Source organism: Aquarana catesbeiana, linkage group LG02 (genome assembly GCF_042186555.1).
Source record: "Aquarana catesbeiana isolate 2022-GZ linkage group LG02, ASM4218655v1, whole genome shotgun sequence".
Taxonomy (NCBI): Eukaryota; Metazoa; Chordata; class Amphibia; order Anura; family Ranidae; genus Aquarana; species Aquarana catesbeiana.
The window spans coordinates 303,629,734-303,651,734 of record NC_133325.1 but is presented as its reverse complement, the minus strand read 5'-3'; the positions used below and the strand labels follow the sequence as shown (position 1 = coordinate 303,651,734).

The following is a 22,001-nucleotide window of genomic DNA, read 5'->3' as shown; positions in this document are numbered from 1 at the left end:
TACAAAGATCAAACAGTGGTAAAATGCTATAAAAAGTCATACAGATAAACCCCAACATGTTTCAACCATAAAACAGTAGCGGTCTTCTTCAGGGGGGATAAGAATAGAGACTTCTGGAGAATACAAAATATCAATCAATACAAAGGAAACCAAACAATGTTATTAGATAGTTAACATGGTTACAGAATAAATAAGATTATTTATATTTACCAAGAAAAAGCAACTTAATTTTCTAGCCTTCCAGCAATTCTGTCTCAGATCGTCTACCTCCGGGGCCTGAACCACAGCGCACAAACCAGAATGACACCCCCCAAAAAGGGGCACCCGCCCAGCAGGCCACCAAGAGAGCCTGCAAGAGGTCGCTTTTACTACAAGCAAACAGGGGGGGAAGAGCGGGTCAAAATAATCGCCCCACAGGGGGAGGGGAGGGGGCGGATGGTAGAATCACCAGAAGGTGGTCAAGGAGGGGGGCCCGATGAATCCCACAAGGTGGTCACCAAGCATCAAAAGGGGATCCCAAAAACTGTAGAAAGAATTAAATATATAATTACTATGAGGGCACAGGACAAAATGCAATAAAGAAAGTGAAAAAGTGAAATGGAAAGAGCTCCCAGAGCAGCAGCAAAAATTGCTGCTGTCCCACTGGGAACAAGGAAGTGCCGAGACTCCAGGAAAGGAGATAAGGTGGAATATGTGAAGTGGTGGAGAGAATGAAAGGGAGAGTGAAAGCAAAACTATGTGCTGCAAACAAACCATAAGACGGCCCAGTTCAGGACTAAGAACCCCGGGGGGGGTCAGACGTCAGTGGCAGCGCCGCACGATCGGATCCCACGGGGAGAGATGACATGAGGAAAAAAGCAGATTATCTAAATTTACAAAATTGTAACTGATTTATCAAATACAAAAAAGTCAAATTATTATATAACAAGATAACAGAGAACTTCCATGTTCAAAAAAAGAACCTTTAAAAATAGTACGTATAATTGAATTCCAAATCCATTTCTAAAAGCATGTCCTGGAATGCATTCAAGTTTTCATAGCAGGCAAGAATAACAGGGGAATATTATTGTGTTTTACCTGAGACAAATCCCTTGAGAAACGGGGCAAACCTGGTGGATTAGTTGAGGCCTGGATATACAGCTGCCTGAAAGCGAAATATCCACCGCTGCTCCTGCTGTAGCAGCGATTTGTTCCAATCTCCCCCCTGACCGGAATATGAATCCGGTCAAGGGCGGTGAAAACAACCCTTGGCATGATGCATTTGTGTACTAACACCATGTGTCTTCCCAGGGGTAAATGTAGATTCCCGATTTGCACGCTATAAATATGTAATAAGCAATACGACATTTGAATTCCTGCCTAGTTTTTCCTATGTAAAAGGCTTGACATTTGCAAAACATTACAAAGGCTGGGCCACGAGTGTGACAATTCACAAAATGGAGAGGTACAAAATTCTCTCCGTTAGGAAGTACAAAGGTTTTCTCTTTTTAAACTAGGGGACACTGTGAACAGTGACCGCAAGGGAAAGAACCCTTGACAGGACAATGTTCTTTGGTGATTTCTCCCTTAAATTCACTGGTTACTAGATGGTCCTTTATGAACAGTGCCTTTCTAAAGGTGATTGCAGGGGCATCCAAAACAAAAAGGATGTTTTTTTGGGTCATCGTTTAAGAATGGCCAATGACGCTGGATGATTTCATGGATTTTTTTATGTTGTTTAGAAAAGCACGTAATCAGTCTGGTAGTTTAAATTCAGGGGTTTGTTTACGTTTGGTCTTGAACAGAAGGTCACAATGGGGCCAAACAGCCGCTTTGTTGTAGGCCTTCCATAAACAGGACCTAGTATAACCCCTTTCAAGAAGTCTCTCCTGCAATTTTCCAGCCTCTTCCCTAAAGAGACTGTCACTGGAACAATTGCGCCGGAGGCATAAATATTGTCCAAAAAAAAAATCAAAAGCCACTGCGTTTCTTTGATTTTACCCATACGCTTTTAATGTCTTCTCAAATGTGAGTGACCATTTTATTTTAGCATTTTTAATAAATGTTTTACATCTAAACAGAATCACACTATGTGGCCCAATTTTTTTCTCCTTTTGCTATATGTCACACAGAGGAACTGCTCACGAATTCCGGTTGCTATTCATATGGTGGATACTTACTGATGTCATAATCGTCACGAATCCACATCCAATTTGGTCTAGATTAGAAGTCGTGGTTGCTGTACCTCCTTGGGTGTGTTACACCAAAAGTTTGGTTGACTTATCAGGCATACGCCTTGTTGGGTTCAACCTGTCTGGTAAGCCTCTGTCATACATGGACTATATACACTTTACATACACTATCACTGTTGATCTACACTTCAACAATATTGTGGTTTAATAATTTTATTGTATTTGCACTTATATATATACCCCAATTTCCCATTGGGATAGCTTCACTGTTTTTTCATTGCATTAGCGCTGCACTATACTGTCTTATTTGGTTTACTTTTTCACAGACTATCTGATGTGCTGGCAGCTACTATTTTTTGTCTAAGATAGCACGGTTTCTTTCACTTTTTTTATACACACTGGGTGAGAATTATCAGCATGTAATACGGTGTTCCCCATCGTTTCCTTCCTAAAAAGGGTGCTTTGCAGGTGCCCATCCAAATTTGGATTTGTAACCCATACGGGTTGATATGCTCACCTAAATACCTGTCGAAAGACTTAGTATGCCAGAAGAGGGACGATTTATTTTCAAGTATTCGACCTAGTTTTTGAAACACAGAGGAGATTTGGGTCTCAAGCTGGTCACCTTTACCAAATTCGGCTTGGTAACCAGACATGAGATTCATCCAATATTCCCCTTGAAAGGTACACATAGTGCAAGAGGAACAAATATGACGTTAATTTACAACAGATTAAGATTATTAAAATACAAAGTAAACAATATTAGAACATGGAACTACTGAGCGCGTGTCTTGACTCACAGTGTATCATAAGTAGGGAGCGGATGTTTAACCACCCAAAAAGCAATTGCTGGGAACAGAAAAAGGATACAGTAGTATGAGCAAAGAATGGCTCCACGCCCCGATGAAAGCGCATAAACTATAGAAATTTCCCTAAAGGATTTTCCTGGGGATCTGTTGTGGCGTGGGTCCCACCCGGGGGGGTGTTTTAGGGTAGCATAGGGCGATGCTGGCATTGGTTGGGGGAAGTGGGAGGGCCTTCATAATACCGCCTTTAGTGAGGCTGTCCAGGCTCATCTACTTCCTATATAAAGCAGGCATTGGTGCATGGCAGTCTGTTCTCAGACAGCCAGGGGTAGGACCCATCATGGAGGTTCACCAGCACCCGTAAGTGATATGCTGTACATTCAGTATACTTACCTTTTGCCTGTTTTAATTTAATTATCCACTTACCTTTTATTATTTTTAATAATTTCTTAAAACTTATAGATGTTCCTTTGCTATCTGTTGATACCCACTAATTACAGGAGTGTCATATGTGGACTGGGCTCATCCTCTTATTGAGTGACCATTCATTCACCTGTTGAAGGTATTTTTCATGATGCATTAATCTTTCACTATTTACTTCACTAGCTTTCTCGTGTCACTTTTCTCTCTTCCTTGTGCACTTGGTTTTTACTTTTCATATACGGTCCTTTGAATTGGGCCGTCTTATGATTTGTTTGCACCACTTAGTTTTGCTTTCACTCTCCCTTTCATTCTCTCCACCTCTTCACATATTCCACCTTTTCTCCTTTCCTGGAGTCTTGGCACTTCCTTGTTCCCAATGGGACAGCAGCAATTTTTGCTGCTGCTCTGGGAGCTCTTTCCATTTCACTTTCTTTATTGCATTTTTGTCCTGTGCCCTCATAGTTAGTAATTGTATAATTAATTCTTTCTATGGTTTTTGGAATCCCTTTTGATGCTTGGTGACCTGCTTGTGGGATTCATTGGGCCCCCTCCTTGACCTTCTTCTGGTGATTCTACCATCCGCCCCCTCCCCCCTGTGGGGCGATTATTTTGACACTGCCCTTCCCCCCGTTTGTTTGCAGTAAAAGCGACCTCTTGCAGGCTCTCTTGGTGGCCTGCTGGGCGGGTGCCCCTTTTTGGGGGGTGTCATTCTGGTCTGTGCTGTGTGGTTCGGGCCCCTGGGGGAGACGATCTGAGGCAGAATTGCTGGAAGGCTAGAAAATTAAGTCACTTTTTCTTGGCAAATATAAATCATCTTATTTATTGTGTAACCATGTTAACTATGTAATAACATTGTTTGGTTTCTTTTGTATTCATAGATATTTTGTATACTCCAGAAGTCTATATCCTTATCCCCCCTGAAGAAGGCTGATACTGTTTTATGGTCGAAATGCGTTGGGGTTTATCTGTATGACTTTTTATAGCATTTTACCACTATATGTTCTTTGTACCCAAGTGTTCATACAAATAAGCAAGTTTTGCCTTCTAGTTATTCATTTTAGAGCTCTTGTCTTGATGGACAGTTGTATTTGTATATACATAACTATGTAATAAACTTTTTTATACTTCATCTTGGACTCATTTGCTGCAATTTAAAACCCCTTTAGGGAAATTTGGAGTGCAAGTTTTATTGTGGTCTGTGTCCCCCTTTAGGACATTCACATAAAATAAAAAAATAAAAGAAAACTTAGGGTAAAGTGGGGAAGGAGAACAAAGTTTTTACTGTCATCTTTGCTCCCTGTTAGGACACTTATTCTCACTTCCCAACTATTGTCCGTGGGATTTGCCAGCCTATTGAATACATTTCCTCTCATTGCGCCTCTGAAAAAGGCTAGTTTACAAATGGGTACACTGACAACAATAAAAACCTAAAAAAGAAACACATTCTTTCCTGCTCTATACAAAACTAGAAAGGAAAAAAAAATGGCTGGATTTCTGCTTCAGATATTACATCATAAATTAGTAAGGCCAGATAACACGTCGAATGATATTACAAGATCTTAGTGGTCTTAACAGTATTAGCAATTCAAACCACTTCTTACCAAGATTATTTTTTTTTAACTGATAACATTTTTATCTACTTAGAAAATGGTGAAAAGAGAAGATGCACATCACTACATTAATTTGATAACTTGCCAGCATAATTTCATCTTTAAAGAGCACTGTATTGTTCTATTTTCTCTCTGATCAGTAACAGGAAAAAAAATTTTAGCAAGTCCAACATTACAAACCAGCTATTTTGAACAGAATGTGCAATGTTATACTAGTTAAAAAACAGCCAAAAGCATTTACAGGAATGGGGCTCTCTTACTTTTGGTATATTGTTCAGTAAATTAATTTGTGCTAGCATATTACAGCTAGAAATTACACAAAATGCTTTGTTTGAAATGTTCCATAATTGGGTAAGGCATTTTTTCTTCAACTACCTTCCATTTTTATATTTTATAGGCTACATTTCGTATGCAAAATCTTTTGTGACACTAAGTGTATATCCATTAGAGAGTCTAGGGGTTAAACCTCTTCACCTGAGCTGACGGCTCTGTACCCTCACTGGAACCATTAAAAAGAATCATCATAGATATAAGAAGCCAGTAAGTACTTCAGATAATCAGTCTAAAACAGGCTCCAAATGGACTGAATTTTTAATGTAGGTTTCTCATGAATAAAGGGGTGCACTTTGCTCTTGTTTCTATTGTAGGTAAATCTGGCATAGTCTGATTATTCACAAAAACCCATTTTTTCCTTCAGCCATTAGCCAAGTCTGGAACCATGTGCTAAAAAAATAGCTGTTAATTGGAGATAATCTATAGCATGATTATAAATATTAGTATTATACAAATAAAGTATGTGAAAATTAGCTGAAAAAAATTAAGTCTTACCAAGATCCAAGTGAATTGCAGGAACAAATGAATTGAGGAAAAACATAAAGATGACAAATCCCAAGACAAACACACACTTGATTAGAAGGATCTTGTCGGTTATTCCATGCTGTTGAAAAAACAAGTTCTCCTATAAAAAGGTGTCAGTTCATACATGCTACTGAAAACATCTAAAAAGGAGACAAGCTGGCATAATGACAAAGCTACACTTACCACAAAGCTGTTTTACAATGAAAAAAGATCCCTATTAGATGCTTGTAATTTTTCTGCACAGAAAATCAACTGATAACACTTTCTATGCAAAAAAAATGAATATACTGTAATCACATTTTAACAAATGACTAGACAATATTTCTGTATCCAGGGCAAAGTCTAGCTAGTATTAGTCCAGTGGTTCTGAACTCCTGTCCTCAGGACCCACTAAAAGGCCGGGTTTGCAAGATAACTGAAATACATCACAGGTGATATCATTTGCTGCTTAGTGATTGCAGTATTCTAGTCTGCATCTCCCCAAGGTAATACTTAAAATCTGGCCTGTTAGTGGGTCCTGAGGACAGGAGTTGCGAACCACTGTATTAGTCATTAGGGATGAGTGCTTGGTCCAAAAAGTAAGTTCAGACAGAACACGCACTGTTTGGACGTTCATGAATGAGTGTGACAGCTCCCTGCAGTCAGTGGTTGACAAGGAAGCAGACAGCTGAAATGATCTGGTCTATTCACTTACATGACCTTAAATACCCAGCCATGTAAGCAAAAGGGCGGGGATAGGGAATTACATCATTGCCCAAATATGACCACTTGGTCATGTTTTGGCAATAACATGGTCATACTATGGCAAGAGTCACCACTATCCTCACTCCTTCCCTCAAAGAGCTGTCATTTGACAAATGGCGTCATCTGGTTTTTCTTTTGCTGGGTTGGGCATCATGATCTACGGTACTGTTCAAAGTCTTATGCAGGTGTGAACAAAATGCTATAAATTAAGAATGCTTTCAGAAATAGACAGGTTACTATTTTTTTCAATCACTTAACAAAATGTAAAGTAAGCAGAAGAGGAATCCATATCAATATTTGGTGTGACCACCCTTTGCCTTCAAAACAGCCCCAAATTTATTCTGCAGTAGGACAATGACCACAAAAATACAGCCAATGTATTTATCCACTTCAGTACTGGGCACTTTCACCCCATCCTTACCAGGCCAATTTTCAACTTTCAGTGTGGACGCAATTTGAATGACAACTGTGCGGTCATGCAACACTGTACGCATGACATTATTTTTTTTTTTTTTTAGACAGAGCGCTTTCTTTTGGTGGTATTTAACCACCACTATTTTTTTTATTTTTTTGCTAAACAAAAAAAAGACAATCAATTTTGAAAAAAAATAACGCTTTTCGGTTATAAAATTTTGCAAATAAGTAATTTTTCTCCTTGATGTGCACTGATGAAACTGCACTGATAGGCAGCACTGAGGAGGAGGCACCAATTTGCAGCACTGATGAGAAGGCACTAATAGGCAGCACTGACTAGGCTGCACTGATCAACAGGGCAAATGTGCCCTGTAAATGTACCCTGTCACATTTGCTGGTTACCGGCTCTTCTCTCCTCACATGCTGTGACAGTGCGTGAGGAAAGGAATGCCGATAACTGACAAGTTTGTTTACATGTGATTAGCTGTGATTGGACACAGTTAATCACATGGTAAAGGGCCACTGTGATTCGCTCTTTACCGTGATCAGTTGTGTCTAAAGGACACAGCGATCACAGGGTACACCATTGGCATTCTAGGAGGAAGTCTATGGACTCCCTCCCAGAATGAGAGAGCCATGCTGTAGCCATCTTTCGGCTATAGCACAAGTCTGAAGTGGTTAGGAATAGGGATGGGCTTTATGTTCGGGTCGAACATGAGTTCACCCATTTGCCGAACAGTGAACAATTTGGGGTGTTCGCGGCAAATTTGAAAGCCGCGGAACACCCTTTAAAAGTCTATGGGAGAAATCAAAAGTGCTAATTTTAAAGGCTTATATGCATGGTATTGTTATAAAAAGTGTTTGGGGACCTTGGTCCTGCCCCAGGAGCCATGTATCAATGCAAAAAAAGTTTTAAAAACTGACGTTTTTTCGGGAGCAGTGATTTTAATAATGCTTAAAATGAAACAATAAAATTGTAATATTCTGTTAAATTCCTTCCCTTGGGGGTGTCTATAGTATGCCTGTAAAGGTGCGCATGTTTCCTGTGTTTAGAACAGTCTGGCAGCAAAATGACATTTCTAAAGGAAAAAAAGTCATGTAAAACTACTATCGCTAGCGCCAGCTATAATGAATTGTCGGTCCAGCAATACACATAAAAGTTTATTGATAAAAACAGCATAGAATTTCCCCACAGGGGAACCCTGAACCAAAATTAAAAAAAAAAAAAAATGCGTGGGGGTCCCCCTAATTTCCATACCAGGCCCTTCAGGTCTGGTATGGATATTAAGGGAAACCCCGCGCCAAAATTAAAAAAAATATGGTGTGGGGGTCCCCCTCAAAATCCATATCAGACCCTTATCCGAGCACACAACCTGCTCGGATAAGGGACACAAACTATTCATGTTCGTGTCCCATAGACTTTAACAGCGTTCGCATGTTCGAACAAATTTTTTGCCTGTTCGCATGTTCTGGATGCGAACCGAACCAGAGGGTGTTTGGCTCATACCTAGTTAGGAACTATCTTCAGTGTAGAGAACAACAAGTGGTTCTGGAAGTGATGGTTTGGCCCCCCCACAGAGCCCTGATTTCAATATCATCGAGTCTATCTGGGATTACATGGAGACAGAAGGATTTGAGTCAGCCTACATCCACAGAAAAAGATCTGTGGTTAGTTCTTGTTTGGAATAACCTACCTGCTGAGTGCCTTCAAACACCGTGTGCAAGTGTACTTAGAACAGTTGATTCTGTTTTGAGGGCAAAATAATAATGTGACCCAAAATAAGTTCCCATTTCCTTTAGTGAATAAGGACAGGCTAGATGCAAAAAATACATAGGGAAATCAGGCCCTGACTGTCACAGCCACAACATGTGAGCTCATCATTGAAAATTCTATCATCATTCCAAAAGGGGACAGACAGAAAAAAAAAAAAAAAAACGGTTGTTCCCCAGTCTAGCTAAAGGGTAAACTTTAGTAGTTTTTTTTCAGGACACAAATACAGATGAATACGTATCTAGCCCCATCCAGATAGGTGCTAGGATTAGGTACATTTAGTTCTGACTGAGGGGCTGTCGTCTGAAGAGCTAGTCTAGTATTATGGGGTGAAAGTGTCTGAAAGATATTGTAAAGAGGCAACCAATTTCCCAAGAACATTACTGAGTACAAACTGATGAGATAGATGCTAGCGACTGTGTGCTGTTGCCATCTCCTATGCTAGAGTCAGTGTGTTTAACTGTTTCCCACCCAGGCCATTGTAAAATGACATTTGGGCAGGAACCCTATTTTTATGGGAGGACGTCTTGATGCCCTCCGGACAACAGGCCACTATCCATTGCAATCTATCATGACTGATCAGTGTACCGGCCTACTACCACATGATCGCTGTGACCAATCACAGCAGATCACATGACAGCTGTAAAGCTTCCTTTCATGCCATTCATTGCTTACAAATGTGTTTCTAGCTGTGGTTTGTCACAATGATCACATGGTACAGACAGGGCCAATCACAGCCCATTTGTACCATGTGATTAGCTGTGGCCAATCACAACTAATTACAATACACAGGGTCTAGACACTGTCATTAAGTAAATATATTTGCTTTTGTTATAGCAGTGAAATTCATTGCTATAAGCAATCATAGTATGTAAAAAAAGACTTAGTAATACTAATAACTATATTACTGTGGTGACACTGTATTGCTCTGGTCACAGTACGTAAAAAGAGGAAAAAAAGAAAATATATATTAAAAAAAAAATTGTATTTATGTAGTTATGCTGTACTTCACTGATTATTGTATGTAAAAAATAATCGTCAGTGCAGTACAATTTTTTTTTTTCACAATTTTCCAAAAATTTTTGACAAAAAATTACAAACTTCAAAAAACGTGCCATTCCTCTTACTAAATACCTCAGACTGCCTACTTTCCAAAAAGGTAATTTGGGGGATATTTGTACTGTCCTGGAATTTTCGGGTCTCAAGAAAGAAGATCATGAAATGATCTGAGGTCGTCAGTACTTTAGGATTTTCAGATATACAGTATTTACCATAGTTTGTGGACTCTATAGCTTTCCTACAGACTAAATATTATACACAGACTAAATATTATACACCGACTAAATATTATACACCGACTAAATATTATACACCGATTTGGGTTATTTTCACCAAGGAAACATAGCAGAATACATTTTGGCCTAAATTTTTTGAAGATTATTTAATTTGCAAAATTTTAGAACATAAACAAAGAAAAAAAGCTTTTTTTTTTCAAAAAGTTTTGGCCTTTTTTCATTTATTTAGCAAAAAAATAAAAAACCCAGTGTTGATTAAATACCACCAAAAGAAAGCTATATTTGTGTGAAAAAAAGGATACAAATGTTATATGCGTACAGTATTGCATGACCACACAATAGTCATTTAAAGTGCAACAGTTCTGAAACTTGAAAACTGGCCTGGACAGGAAGGGGGTAAAAGTGCTCGTATTGAAGTGGTTAAAGGGGACATTGTGTCAGGTGTCCTAAAGAGCTCAGTCTATTTAATTCTTAAAGGACTTTGAGCGGATGTCAATAGAGGAAGATTAGTCTCTTCAAAGTGTTTCTACAAAGCTCAGTCCATCAACAGCTTGTTTAAGGAATTTTTCTCACAGTTCTAAGAGAAAGTTTAGCATACTCAAATCATTACTAAGGGTTATTGGAATATTCAAACATTATCCATCCAAGTTCTTATTAAAGCAAAATTTACAGTTCCTTCGGGGGTAGCGCTACATGTAAAAGATATACAGAAGGCACAATTCCCCAGCCACGGCTGAAGCAAATTTAAAACAGATATAACCACGATCAAATACAGTGCATCTGGAAAGTATTCACATTGCTTCGCTTTTTCCATTTTGTTTACAGCCTTATTCCAAAATGGATCAAATTCATTATTCTCCTCAAAATTCTACAAACAATACCCCGTAATGACAATGTGAAAGTAGTTTATTTAAAATCTTTGCACATTTATTAAAAATAAAAAAATCACATGTACATAAGAATTCACAGCCTAACATAACAAAATGTGGAAAAAGTGAAGTGCTGTGAATTTTTCCCGGATGCACTGTATGTTCATCTGAAATAAGTACAGGTCATCAATAGAAAAAACAATTTGAGAGTGCTATATGAGTACTTGTTATAATAGACAATCATTGCAATACAGTCTGTTGCTCTATGATGTGACAAGGGTTTGCGACCCAATGAATGGCAGGCAGACAACCTGGATATATGCAAAAATCACCTGCATAGACCCCGATTTTACAATTTATAGACCTGGTGGTAACATAGGATATAATGGGGGAATGGGAAGTTAAGATAGAAGCAGACTAGTGGACTACGCTAATACTACTAGAGTGAAAAAAAGAAGACAAAGATTAAGGTATAAAGACAAAAGAAAGAGTAAAATGCCAAGAAAGAAGGTAAAAGGGTGCAGTAAAAGAAAAAAAAGTTTCCTTTTTAAGAATGAGAACAAGGAAGAGGAGTAACAGGAGTTATGGCAGTAGAAGACTGGATCCCAAGCTGAATGCATTCAAAAGCCACAAGAAGTTTTCAGAAAGTTGGTCCAAGCTATCCATTTATTATGGAACTATCTCCAGCACAGTTAAAAAGGGCAGACTTGCATCGTCCAGTGTCAAAAGGTGCCAACAGATTCTGGTAATCTGTAGTGTAAGTGAAAGCGAAACAAGGGGTGCCAAATGTCTCTAAACTTATCTCCCCTGTGGTATTAAGAGGTCATAAGCTTCCATCTGACTTACCATATTAACTTTGGCAAACTACAATTCCATAGGTGGGGTACCCATTTTTTTTCCCAAGTGGAGGGTATACAGGCCCTGGCCACATTGAGAAGGTGGATTGTCAAAGACAACTAGTATCTAGAAAGTGGGGCCGTGTAATGTATAACAAATAAGCCATAGGATGGTCACCCATGCTGACTGAGGTAAGTCGAGCAATAACTTTACTAACCTGAGTCCAGAATGGGTGGGCTTTTGGAGATTCCCAAAAAAATGTGCAATATGATGCCTGGCAGATTTGAGCACCTTCAACGTGTGTCTGGCAATTGTGGAAAGATTTTATGCAATACTTTGGGGGGGCGCTGTACCAACAGGAAAAAAAAGTTATACCCTTGTTCCTGAAATTAGTTTGCTAGTCAAGATTTATGTGCGAACAAGATAGCCATTTTATTTGGACTATAGTAGTGTGCATATCAGATTCCCATTTCCCAATGAAGGCGGGTACATAGTTCTCCAGTGGGGCAGGGAGAAGTTTGTAAATCAAAGACAACAAACAAGGAACATATTGCGTGAACTTGCAAAGGTCCTCAAATGAAGAAGGGTACTCCCTTGAAGCAGCTTAGCTAGTAGAAAATGGCGTATCTAGTATGCCAACCGAGTTTGTAGGGGGGTCCAGAAGTGACTATATGGCTGCCTGAGAAAGGCTACCAGATGGAGTTGCAAAATGAAAGATTGGATTTACCAGTCCACAAGATGTACTATATTTTAGAATTGTTAGCCAAAAAAGAAGGGTCTAGAAGTACAGGATACATTGGAGAAAAAGGTGGCAAAAACACATTCAACGGAAAGCCCACTGAAATGATTTTAAGCATAGCTCCGATACTAGTTGCAGATCACATCTATTCTTAAGCCAGGAGAAGGGGGGTTTACTTGTTTTCCTGCTCTGGCTAAGCCCACAGTTTCATAAGGGTTTGTGTGCACCAACAAAACAACCCTGGACAGTTGAGCAGCCCTGTAATATTGAAGCATGTCGGGTAGTCCAATCTGTTTTAGGAAAATGTAGAAGTGTTATATATTAGTGGAGTATAACCAAGGAACATAACTGCGAAAAGAACAGTTGTGAGATGTTTATGGGGAGGGCTTGAAATAGATAATGAACATGTGGCAGGGATGTCATCAGGAAAAATGGTGCTAGTTGAGATGTAAGAGTTTTATAATAATGTAGCAGTAAACTATGAAGGCCTGGTGCCTTGCCTGACTTGAGTTGCTGAAATTGCAACGCCAAGTTCCTCCCATGATATTGGGTTTTCTTGTTCAATATTTTTATTGAAGTTTGTATAAATAAAATACAAAGTATAACAAGTAATAAATAATAAAGCATGGGATACAAATAAAAGAACAATATGATTATTGATATGTATATAAAGTTCAAATTGATCTTGCTGAAAGCAGGTGGTTATGTAACTTGGAGACTTTATAGCAAGAAGACATATGTAAAAATATAAGATCAAAATTTAAAATGTAAATTATGCCTCCAGACCACCCGTCCACCCCATATGGGCACTAACTGTGGACGGGTGGGGGCATTTATAGTCAAAGTTGAAAACAATATTATTTATAAATATTATATTTAAATGAAATTTAATATGAAGATGTAACTATCTCATAGAGAAACATTAGATAATCATAACCTAGTGCGTAAAGAAAAATTGTAGAGAAAAAATCGAATCTACACAGTATAATTAAATCTCCAAGTTAATGAGGAATAGATTAGTATTTGAAATAATAAAGGTATCCCAAATTCATCATTAGCCTAATAAAAAAGCTTAGAGTAGAAGAGAAAAGGTAGAAGGAGAGAAAAAAATGGGGAAAGAGAAGAGAAGGAAAGAAAAGAAAGCAGTCTCACTCTCGAGGTGATGACTTGGACCATGACATGAACAAGTTATATAATAACAATAACACAAGGATTTTAGCATGGGGACAACAATGACTGGTCGAAATTAGAGGTAAAGAAATGTTTTACCCATGGTTGCCCAATTAATCGGAATTTGTTGATATTATTTTCTTCAATATCTGTCATTTTAGCAAAAATGAGAGCTTTGTTCATTCTATGTTTGACCTCTGCACACAATTAAATTCTTATTCTTCCATGCCTTGACTATAGTTTGCTTGGCTGCAGTATTAATGAGAATAAGTAGTTTGAATTGTGTCCTGGTGAGTGAAGCTGGTTGAAGATTCAGAAGTGCAATGGCTGGGTCTGGAGTAATAGGGAAGTCTAGAGCCTTAGAAGCCATTGCAAAAATATCTTTCCAAAATTCTTAAACCACTGGACAATCCCACTAGATGTGGTAGTGTGTACCTGGTGAAGAGCAACCTCTAAAACAAGTATTGGGATAAGAAGGGGAGAATTTTGCTATTCTCGCTGGTACTATTAGCATCTTGTTAGAACTTTGAAGTTGGTTTCCAAGGCAAAACAATTAGGAGATGATGATTTGGTAGCTAACCAAATATTAGACCAGTCATTGTTATCAAATGTTCGTCCCATATCCTGTGCCCATTTAACAGTATAAGGAGGAAGTTTCTCAGAGTTAGTAATGAGAGTCTGGTACATACAAGAAATCAACCCTCTAGCATGTGGGTCACTTATACAAATATGTTCGAATGTAGACATTTGGTTAAGTGATGTACTTAAGCTAAGTAGAGGCATATAAAAATTCTTAATTTGTAAATAATGGAATCTCTCATTGTTTGAGAGATCGTGGTTTTTACATAACATCGGAAACGTTTGAAGAGTATCGGTAGATAATTTATAAAGTCTCGTCAAATTTCTACAAGACCATGCAGAAAAGTATTTTGGAAATTTCCATGCAGGGTAAAAGGCTGGATTCCCAAGAAAAGAGAGGAGAGGATTATGTTTTGATTTTAGACCATGAGTTGTTAAACCTATCCCAAATAGCCAATGAATGTTTCGTGATGGGGTTAAGATGAGATCTATCTTTTGGTAGAATCCATAGAAGGTTGGCGATTCAGATGGGATCACAGTCAATGGATTCAATAGATACCCACAAGGGTGTACTGATAATTGGGCTGCATAATAATAATAAGAGGAGAAGTTTGGTAGTCCCAATCCCCCACAAGATTTGCCAAGATATTAAGTGGATTTTGGATTTAGGAAAATAAATTGGAAATTTGCCAGACTTATGTGCCTCCCATAACACCAAAGGGAAAACCACACAATCATTTAAAAAATAAGCACGTTGTTTTCTAAATGGGTATCAAAGAAAGTATTGGCTGCACACCATGCCTAATCCTGAGTCAATTTATTGCAACTTTCCAAAGTGACACACAGGACAGTGACAGGTACAGATCAACCATCTGTACCCGTCATTGTCCTGTGTGTCACTTTGGGCTGTTGCAATAAATGGACTCCGGATTAGGCATGGTGTGCTGCCAATTGATTCTTTAAAACCAGTTCTACGAAAGTGAGCCGGGGCTAGCACCCATGCGTGGAGTCAAATTAGCCTAATTATTTCATCTGGACCAGCGTCTTTCTTGTCTCCTTGCTAGTTCTTTAAGCCCTCATTCACACTAAGGGCAGGTTTGAAATTGTGCAAGCAAAGTCAGCGTCACACCTATTCGGACGGTGCCATTGCCGGCAATAGTCTGTGATTTGACATGCAAAATTGCATGTCAAATTGCTCCTATGTGAACGTTGGCTAAATAGTTAAGCCATGTTTTCAGTATTGTGCAAAAGTGACTAAATAGAGGAGCAGGGGGTCATGGTAAATATGGATTGGGGCATCAGAAATAAGGGATTAATGTGAGCCCCAATAATATGTGGTAGGTATTTCTGGTGACCAAAAATATAGTCCAGGGATGAATAGGTTTGGTGGGAGACCAAAAAAAGTATAATTCCACTCAGAAAGGAGCACAGATCTACAGGTCTCAACCAATTGCAGCATATGGAGTTCTTAAGCCTCTTGAGGTAAGAAACTGATGAATGGAAGGCTCTTTTAGAGATATCAGCTAGAGATAGCGGTTTGTGAGGTGAATGGGCCTGGCAGCAGCGTTCATGATGGACTAAGGTGGGGATAGCCTATTTAGAGGTAAGCCAATGAGGAGGGATTTGCGGTAGTCAAGGCGAGAGATGACCATGGAGTGGATTAGAAGCTTTGTTGTGACATTGGTTAGGAAGGGGCGTATCTTGGAGATGTTGCGGAGGTTGAGGCAGCAAATTTTGGATAGCGATAGGATGTGGGGCTGAAAGGTTAGTGCGGAGTCCAGGATTACACCTATGATCTTGTCGTGGGGGGACAAGTTGATAGTTGAGCCGTTGATGTCGACAGAGAAATCAGGGGAAGTGGCACCAGGGGGAGGAAATATGAGCTTGGTTTTGGATAGGTTGGAGTTTGGAGGAAGTGAGGTGACAATCAGGCTGATATGTCTGCTAGTAAGTTGGTGATGCATGAGGAGACAGATGGAGAGAGCTGGGAGGGTGGAGAGACAGATTTGGGTGTCATCAGCGTAGAGATGGTATTGAAAGCCATGGGAGGCAATCAACTGACCCAGGGAGGTGGTGTAGATTGAGAAAAGGAGAGGTCCAAGAACAGAACCTTGGGGGACCCCAACGGAGAAAGGAAGAGGAGAGGAGGGAGTAGAGTTGTAAGCAACACTGAAGGAGTGGTGGGATAGGTAGGATGGGAACCAGCAAAAAGTACAGTCATGAAGAACAAAGGAGTGGAGATTTTTTGAGGAGGAGGGGGTGGTCCACTGTGTCAAAGGCAGCAGAGAGGAGAAGTAGTACAAAAAAGCGTCCGTTCTTTTTAGCCGTTAGTAGGTCATTTGTCAGTTTAAGGAGAGCGGTTTCCATGGAGTGTTGAGGGCGAAAGCTGAACTAAAGGGGATCAAGAAGTTTGTTCATGGTCAGATGGTCGCTCAGTCAGTTGTACACCAGTCTTTCAAGAAGTTTGGAGGAGAAGGCGAGTAAAGAGATGGGACGTAGGTTGTTAAAAAGCCCTCACTGGACCCCACCAATCTTAAGTATGGGGGTGACTAGTGCATGATTTAGAGAGTTTGGGAAGATGCCACAAGAGAGGGAGAGGTTGAAAATGAGAGTTAGAGAGTGTAGAATTGAGTCAGAGGGTAAGCATAGCATTTGTGAGGGAGCAGGATCCAGGTGGTTACTGTAGATGAGTGTTAGATAAAAGTTTAGCAACCTCGTTAATACTAGCAGAGTTGAATGAGGGAAGAAATATTGTATCTGTGGACATGGGGTGTTGAGTGGGGGAGGTTTCTGCGCATTGGAGATCTCCTCATCAATTGTATCAATCTTATTTTTGAAGTGATTGGCTATCTCCTGGGCAGTGAGTGAATTAGAGGGTGGAGGCAGTGGAGGACAGAGTAGAGTGTTAAAGGAAGAGTAGAGTTGACCTGGACTGGATGAGAAGTTGTTAACAAGTGTGATAAAATAGGTCTGTTTGGCAGTGTGGAGGCAGAAATAGTGTTTTAGGGCAGATTTATACTGTTTGAAGACTTCCTGGAACTTCGTCTTATGCCACAGACACTCAAGAGTGCGGCTACATTTTCTGAGACTTCTGGTGTCTGTTTGCCAGGGTTATAGTGGCCAGGGCCTGATTCTGCGTGTAGTGAGGGGGGCAAGCTTGTCTAGGGAGGAAGACAGTGAGCTGTTGTAGATGAAAATGACTAGGCTGGGGCAGGACAGGGGTGAGATTTTTTCATAGAGGTGATCAATAGAATAGAGAAGGGTTAAGGTGCCAAAGGTTTCTACTGGTAACAGTTAGGCAAATGGAGGGAGAGGAGGTGGAAGACAGTGAGCAAAACTAATAATGTGAGGGATCAGAGAGTGGGAGAGGATCGTTGGAGAGGTTGCACAGAGTGCACAGATAGGAGAAGAAAAGGCCAAGGGTGTTGCCGTTGGAGTGAGTAGGAGCTTGTATCCATTGCTTCAGGTCAAGAGATGAGGTTAGACTGAAGTAGCCAGGCAGAGAAGTTATCAAGGAAGGTTGATACTGGTCCAGAAGGCCAGTAAATGACAGCAATTCTTAGAGAAATAGGAGAGAATAGATTAATGCAATGTGCCTCAAAAGAGGAGAGTGTTAGAGAGGGAGGTGGGTGAAGTACCTGATAGGTGCTGCATGGGGCTAGGGTTCCCACTCCATCTCCCTTCCATCCACTTGGTCTGGGGGAGTGAGTCCAGAGAAGGCCACCATGGGAGAGGAAAGCAAAAAGAAGTAGTATCTGATTCATGAAGCCAGGTTTCGGTAATGGCAAGTAGGTTAAAGGAATTTGTGATAAAGAGGTCGTGGAGGGCAGTGAATTTGTTACAGACAGCGCGTGCATTCCAGAGGGCACAGGAAAAGGAGAGGCTGGTTTTGGGAAGAGGAGGAATAGAGACTAAGTTCTGTGGGTTATGGCTGCTGGGGACCCAGGGTTTGGGATATGTCACCAGAGGTTAGGAGAAGCAGGAGGGCGAGGGAGGTAATGTGGCAGTGTGGTTTATATGAAGGGGCGTGCCTCAGAGTACTGAAGGTTTTATCAGTATATGGATGTAGAATGAGCAAGAGTTGGTAAGAGCAGTAATAGGGAGAGGACAGAAGGCAGGGTGATATGTATAAGCAGTGGGGTGGAGAAGAGGGGTAAAGGTAAGTGTCATGCCTTCGGCCTTTAAAGTAAAAATAATATCTTCTGGACTTGCAATACCAACATTGTCCACTAGATGCAACTCATAACAAAAGACTATTGATGGGCAGTGTTCTATGGTTAATACACCTTTCCTGTCATATCACTGGGAATTAGCTCCACTTCCTATAAGAACTCTTTCATCTTCTCCATTGAGACTAGGGATGAGCCGAACACCCCCCTGTTCAGTTCGCACCAGAACTTGCGAACAGGCAAAAAATTCGTTTGAACATGCGAACACCGTTAAAGTCTATGGGACACGAACATGAATAATCAAAAGTGCTATTTTAAAGGCTTATATGCAAGTTATTGTCATAAAAATTGTTTGGGGACCTGGGTCCTGCCCCAGGGGACATGGATCAATGCAAAAAAAAGTTTTAAAAATGGCCATTTTTTCGGGAGCAGGGATTTTAATAATGCTTAAAGTGAAACAATAAAAGTGTAATATCCCTTTAAATTTCGTACCTTGGGGGTGTCTATAGTATGCCTGTAAAGGGGCACGTTTCCCGTGTTTAGAACAGTCGAACAGCAAAATGACATTTCAAAGGAGAAAGTAATTTAAAACTACTCGTGGCTATTAATGCCGGTCCGACAATACACATAAAAGTTCATTGATAAAAACGGCATGGGAATTCCCCACAGGGGAACCAAGAAACAAAATTAAAAAAAAAAAAAAAATGGCGTGAGGTCCCCCTCAAAATCTATACCAGACACCTCAGGTCTGGTATGGATTTTAAGGGGAACCCAGGCCAAAATTTATAAAAAAAAAAAAATGGCATGGGGGTCCCCCTAAAAATCCATACCAGACCCTTATCCGAGCACGCAACCTGGCAGGCCGCAGGAAGAGGGGGGGGGGACGAGAGAGCACCCCCCTCCTGAACCGTACCAGGCCACATGCCCTCAACATTGGGAGGGTGCTTTGGGGTAGCCCCCCAAAACACCTTGTCCCCATGTTGATGAGGACAAGGGCCTCATCCCCACAACCCTGGCCGGTGGTTGTGGGGGTCTGCAGGAGGGGGGCTTATCGGAATCTGGAAGCCCCCTTTAACAAGGGGACCCCCAGATCCTGGCCCTCCCCCCTGTGTGAAATGGTAAGGGGGTACAAAAGTACCCCCTACCATTTCACTAAAAATGTGTCAAAAATGTTAAAAATGACAAGAGACAGTTTTTGACATTTCCTTTATTTAAATGTTTCTTCTTTCTTCTATCTTCTTTCTTCTATCTTCTATCTTCCTTCGGTTTCTTCCTCCATCATCTTCTTCTGGTTCTTCCTCCGGTGTTCTCGTCCGGCATCTTCCTCCGCGGTGTCAGCGTTTTCTTCCCTTCTTCTCCCCAGGCCGCTCCGCATCCATAATGGCATGGAGGGAGGCTCCCGCTGTGTGAAGCTTCTCCTCTTCTGACGGTTCATAAATAACGGGGGGCAGGGCCACCCGGTGACCCTGCCCCCCTCTCATGCACGGTGACTTGATGGGACTTTCCTGTGGCATTCCCCGTGACGTCAGAGGGGGCGGGGTCACCCGTTACGTAACCCCGCCCCCTTCTGACCTCACGGGGAATGCCACAGGGAAGTCCCCATGCGTCAGAGGGGGGGCAGGCTCACCGGGTGGCTCAGCCCCTCATGTTATTTAAGAACCGTCAGAAGAGGCGAAGTGTCACACAGCAGGAGCCTCCCTCCATGCCATCATGGATGCAGAGCGGCCCGAGAAGAAGATGAAGAGAGAAGCGTCACACAGCGGGAGCCTCCCTCCATGCCATCATGGATGCGGAGCGGCCCGAGGAGAAGGAAAGAAGACGCCGACGCTATGGAGGAAGGTGCCGGACGAGAACACCGGAGAAAGAACCAGAAGAACCATAAGAACCAAAAGAAGAAGAAGAAGAAGAAGAAGAAGAAGAAGATGGAGGAAGAAACCAAAGGAAGATAGAAGAAAGAAGAAGCATTTAAATAAAAGGAATTGTCAAAAACTGTCTCGTTATTTTTTACATTTTTGACACTTTTTTTAGTGAAATGGTAGGGGTACTTTTGTACCCCCTTACCATTTCACACAGGGGAAGGGCTGGGATCTGGGGGACCCCCACAACCACCGGCCAGGGTTGTGGTGATGAGGCCCTTGTCCTCATCAACATGGGGACAAGGTGTTTTGGGGGGCTACCCCAAAGCACCCTCCCAATGTTGAGGGCATGTGGCCTGGTACGGTTCAGGAGGGGGGGCACTCTCTCATCCCCCCCCTTTTTTTCTGCGGCTTGCCAGGTTGCGTGCTCGGATAAGGGTCTGGTATGGATTTTTGGGGGGACCCCACGCGTTTTTTTTTTTAATTTTGGCGCGGGGTTCCCCTTAAAATCCATACCAGACCAGAAAGGTCTGGTATAGAGATTTTGAGGGGGACCCCACGCCATTTTTTTTTTTTTTTAATTTTGGCCGGGGTTCCCCTTAATATCCATACCAGACCTGAAGGGCCTGGTATGGAATTTAGGGGGACCCCCCACATCATTTTTTTTTTTAATTTTGGTTCGGGGCTCCCCTGTGGGGAATTCCCATGCCGTTTTTATCAATTAACTTTTATGTGTATTGTCGGACTGGCAATTCATTAATAACCGCGAGTAGTTTTAAATTACTTTTTTTCCTTTGAAATGTCATTTTGCTGTCAGACTGTTCTAAACACAGGAAACATGCGCCTCTTTACAGGCATACTATAGACACCCCCCAGGTACGAAATTTAAAGGAATATTACACTTTTATTGTTTCACTTTAAGCATTAAAATCACTGCTCCTGAAAAAACGGCCGTTTTTAAAACTTTTTTTTGCATTGATCCATGTCCCCTGGGGCAGGACCCAGGTCCCAAAACACTTTTTATGACAATACCATGAATATAAGCCTTTAAAATTAGCACTTTTGATTTCTCCCATAGACTTTTAAAGGGTGTTCCGCGGCATTCGAATTTGCCGCGAACACCCCAAATTGTTCGCTGTTCGGCGAACTGGCAAACAGCCGATGTTCGAGTCGAACATGAGTTCGACTCGAACTCGAAGCTCATCCCTAATTGAGGCAGACCGCATGGAGCCAGTTAAGCCTGCACCACATGTTTCCTAGGAAAATCCTGGACCTTCTAAGGCAGCATCACTGGTATGTTAAAGATTGTTTACCTGTATATCTAGTGGACATTTGTTTATGTTCATGTAATTCTTATATGTTCATTTATCTGTTTATTTCTAGTTTCACCATACACACACGTGTACATCCTATTCTTATATGGCCACCACCTGTTCATTGTAATTAAGATCTGTGACAGACTCACCCGGGACAGAGGCTTTTGGAGGCAACTGAATGTCAGCCTCTTGCCTACAGATTATGGGCCTTGGCATTTGGGGTACCCTTGAGGTGTTGTTATTTTGGCTTCGGGTCCTTGTCCCCCAGGATACACAGACTCTGGGGACCCTGTATTTGCCATATTAGCAATAGTGACTGAGTCATACTGTTGGGACTCATACTGTGAAGAGATGCCAATATCATCAACTCCAAC

The 22,001-nt window shown here is 41.1% G+C and overlaps 1 protein-coding gene across 2 annotated transcripts in view; it reads right to left on the bottom strand.

Moving 5' to 3' along the window:
- The window catches only part of OCA2 (OCA2 melanosomal transmembrane protein), a 698,229-nt gene that overhangs the window by 117,260 nt on the left and 558,968 nt on the right, over window positions 1-22,001 (bottom strand). For both annotated transcript variants that reach the window (XM_073614631.1, XM_073614632.1), the window contains one exon: window positions 5,839-5,947. In XM_073614631.1, the coding sequence (XP_073470732.1) occupies window positions 5,839-5,947 (109 nt within the window). The remainder of the gene's footprint in view (window positions 1-5,838; window positions 5,948-22,001) is intronic.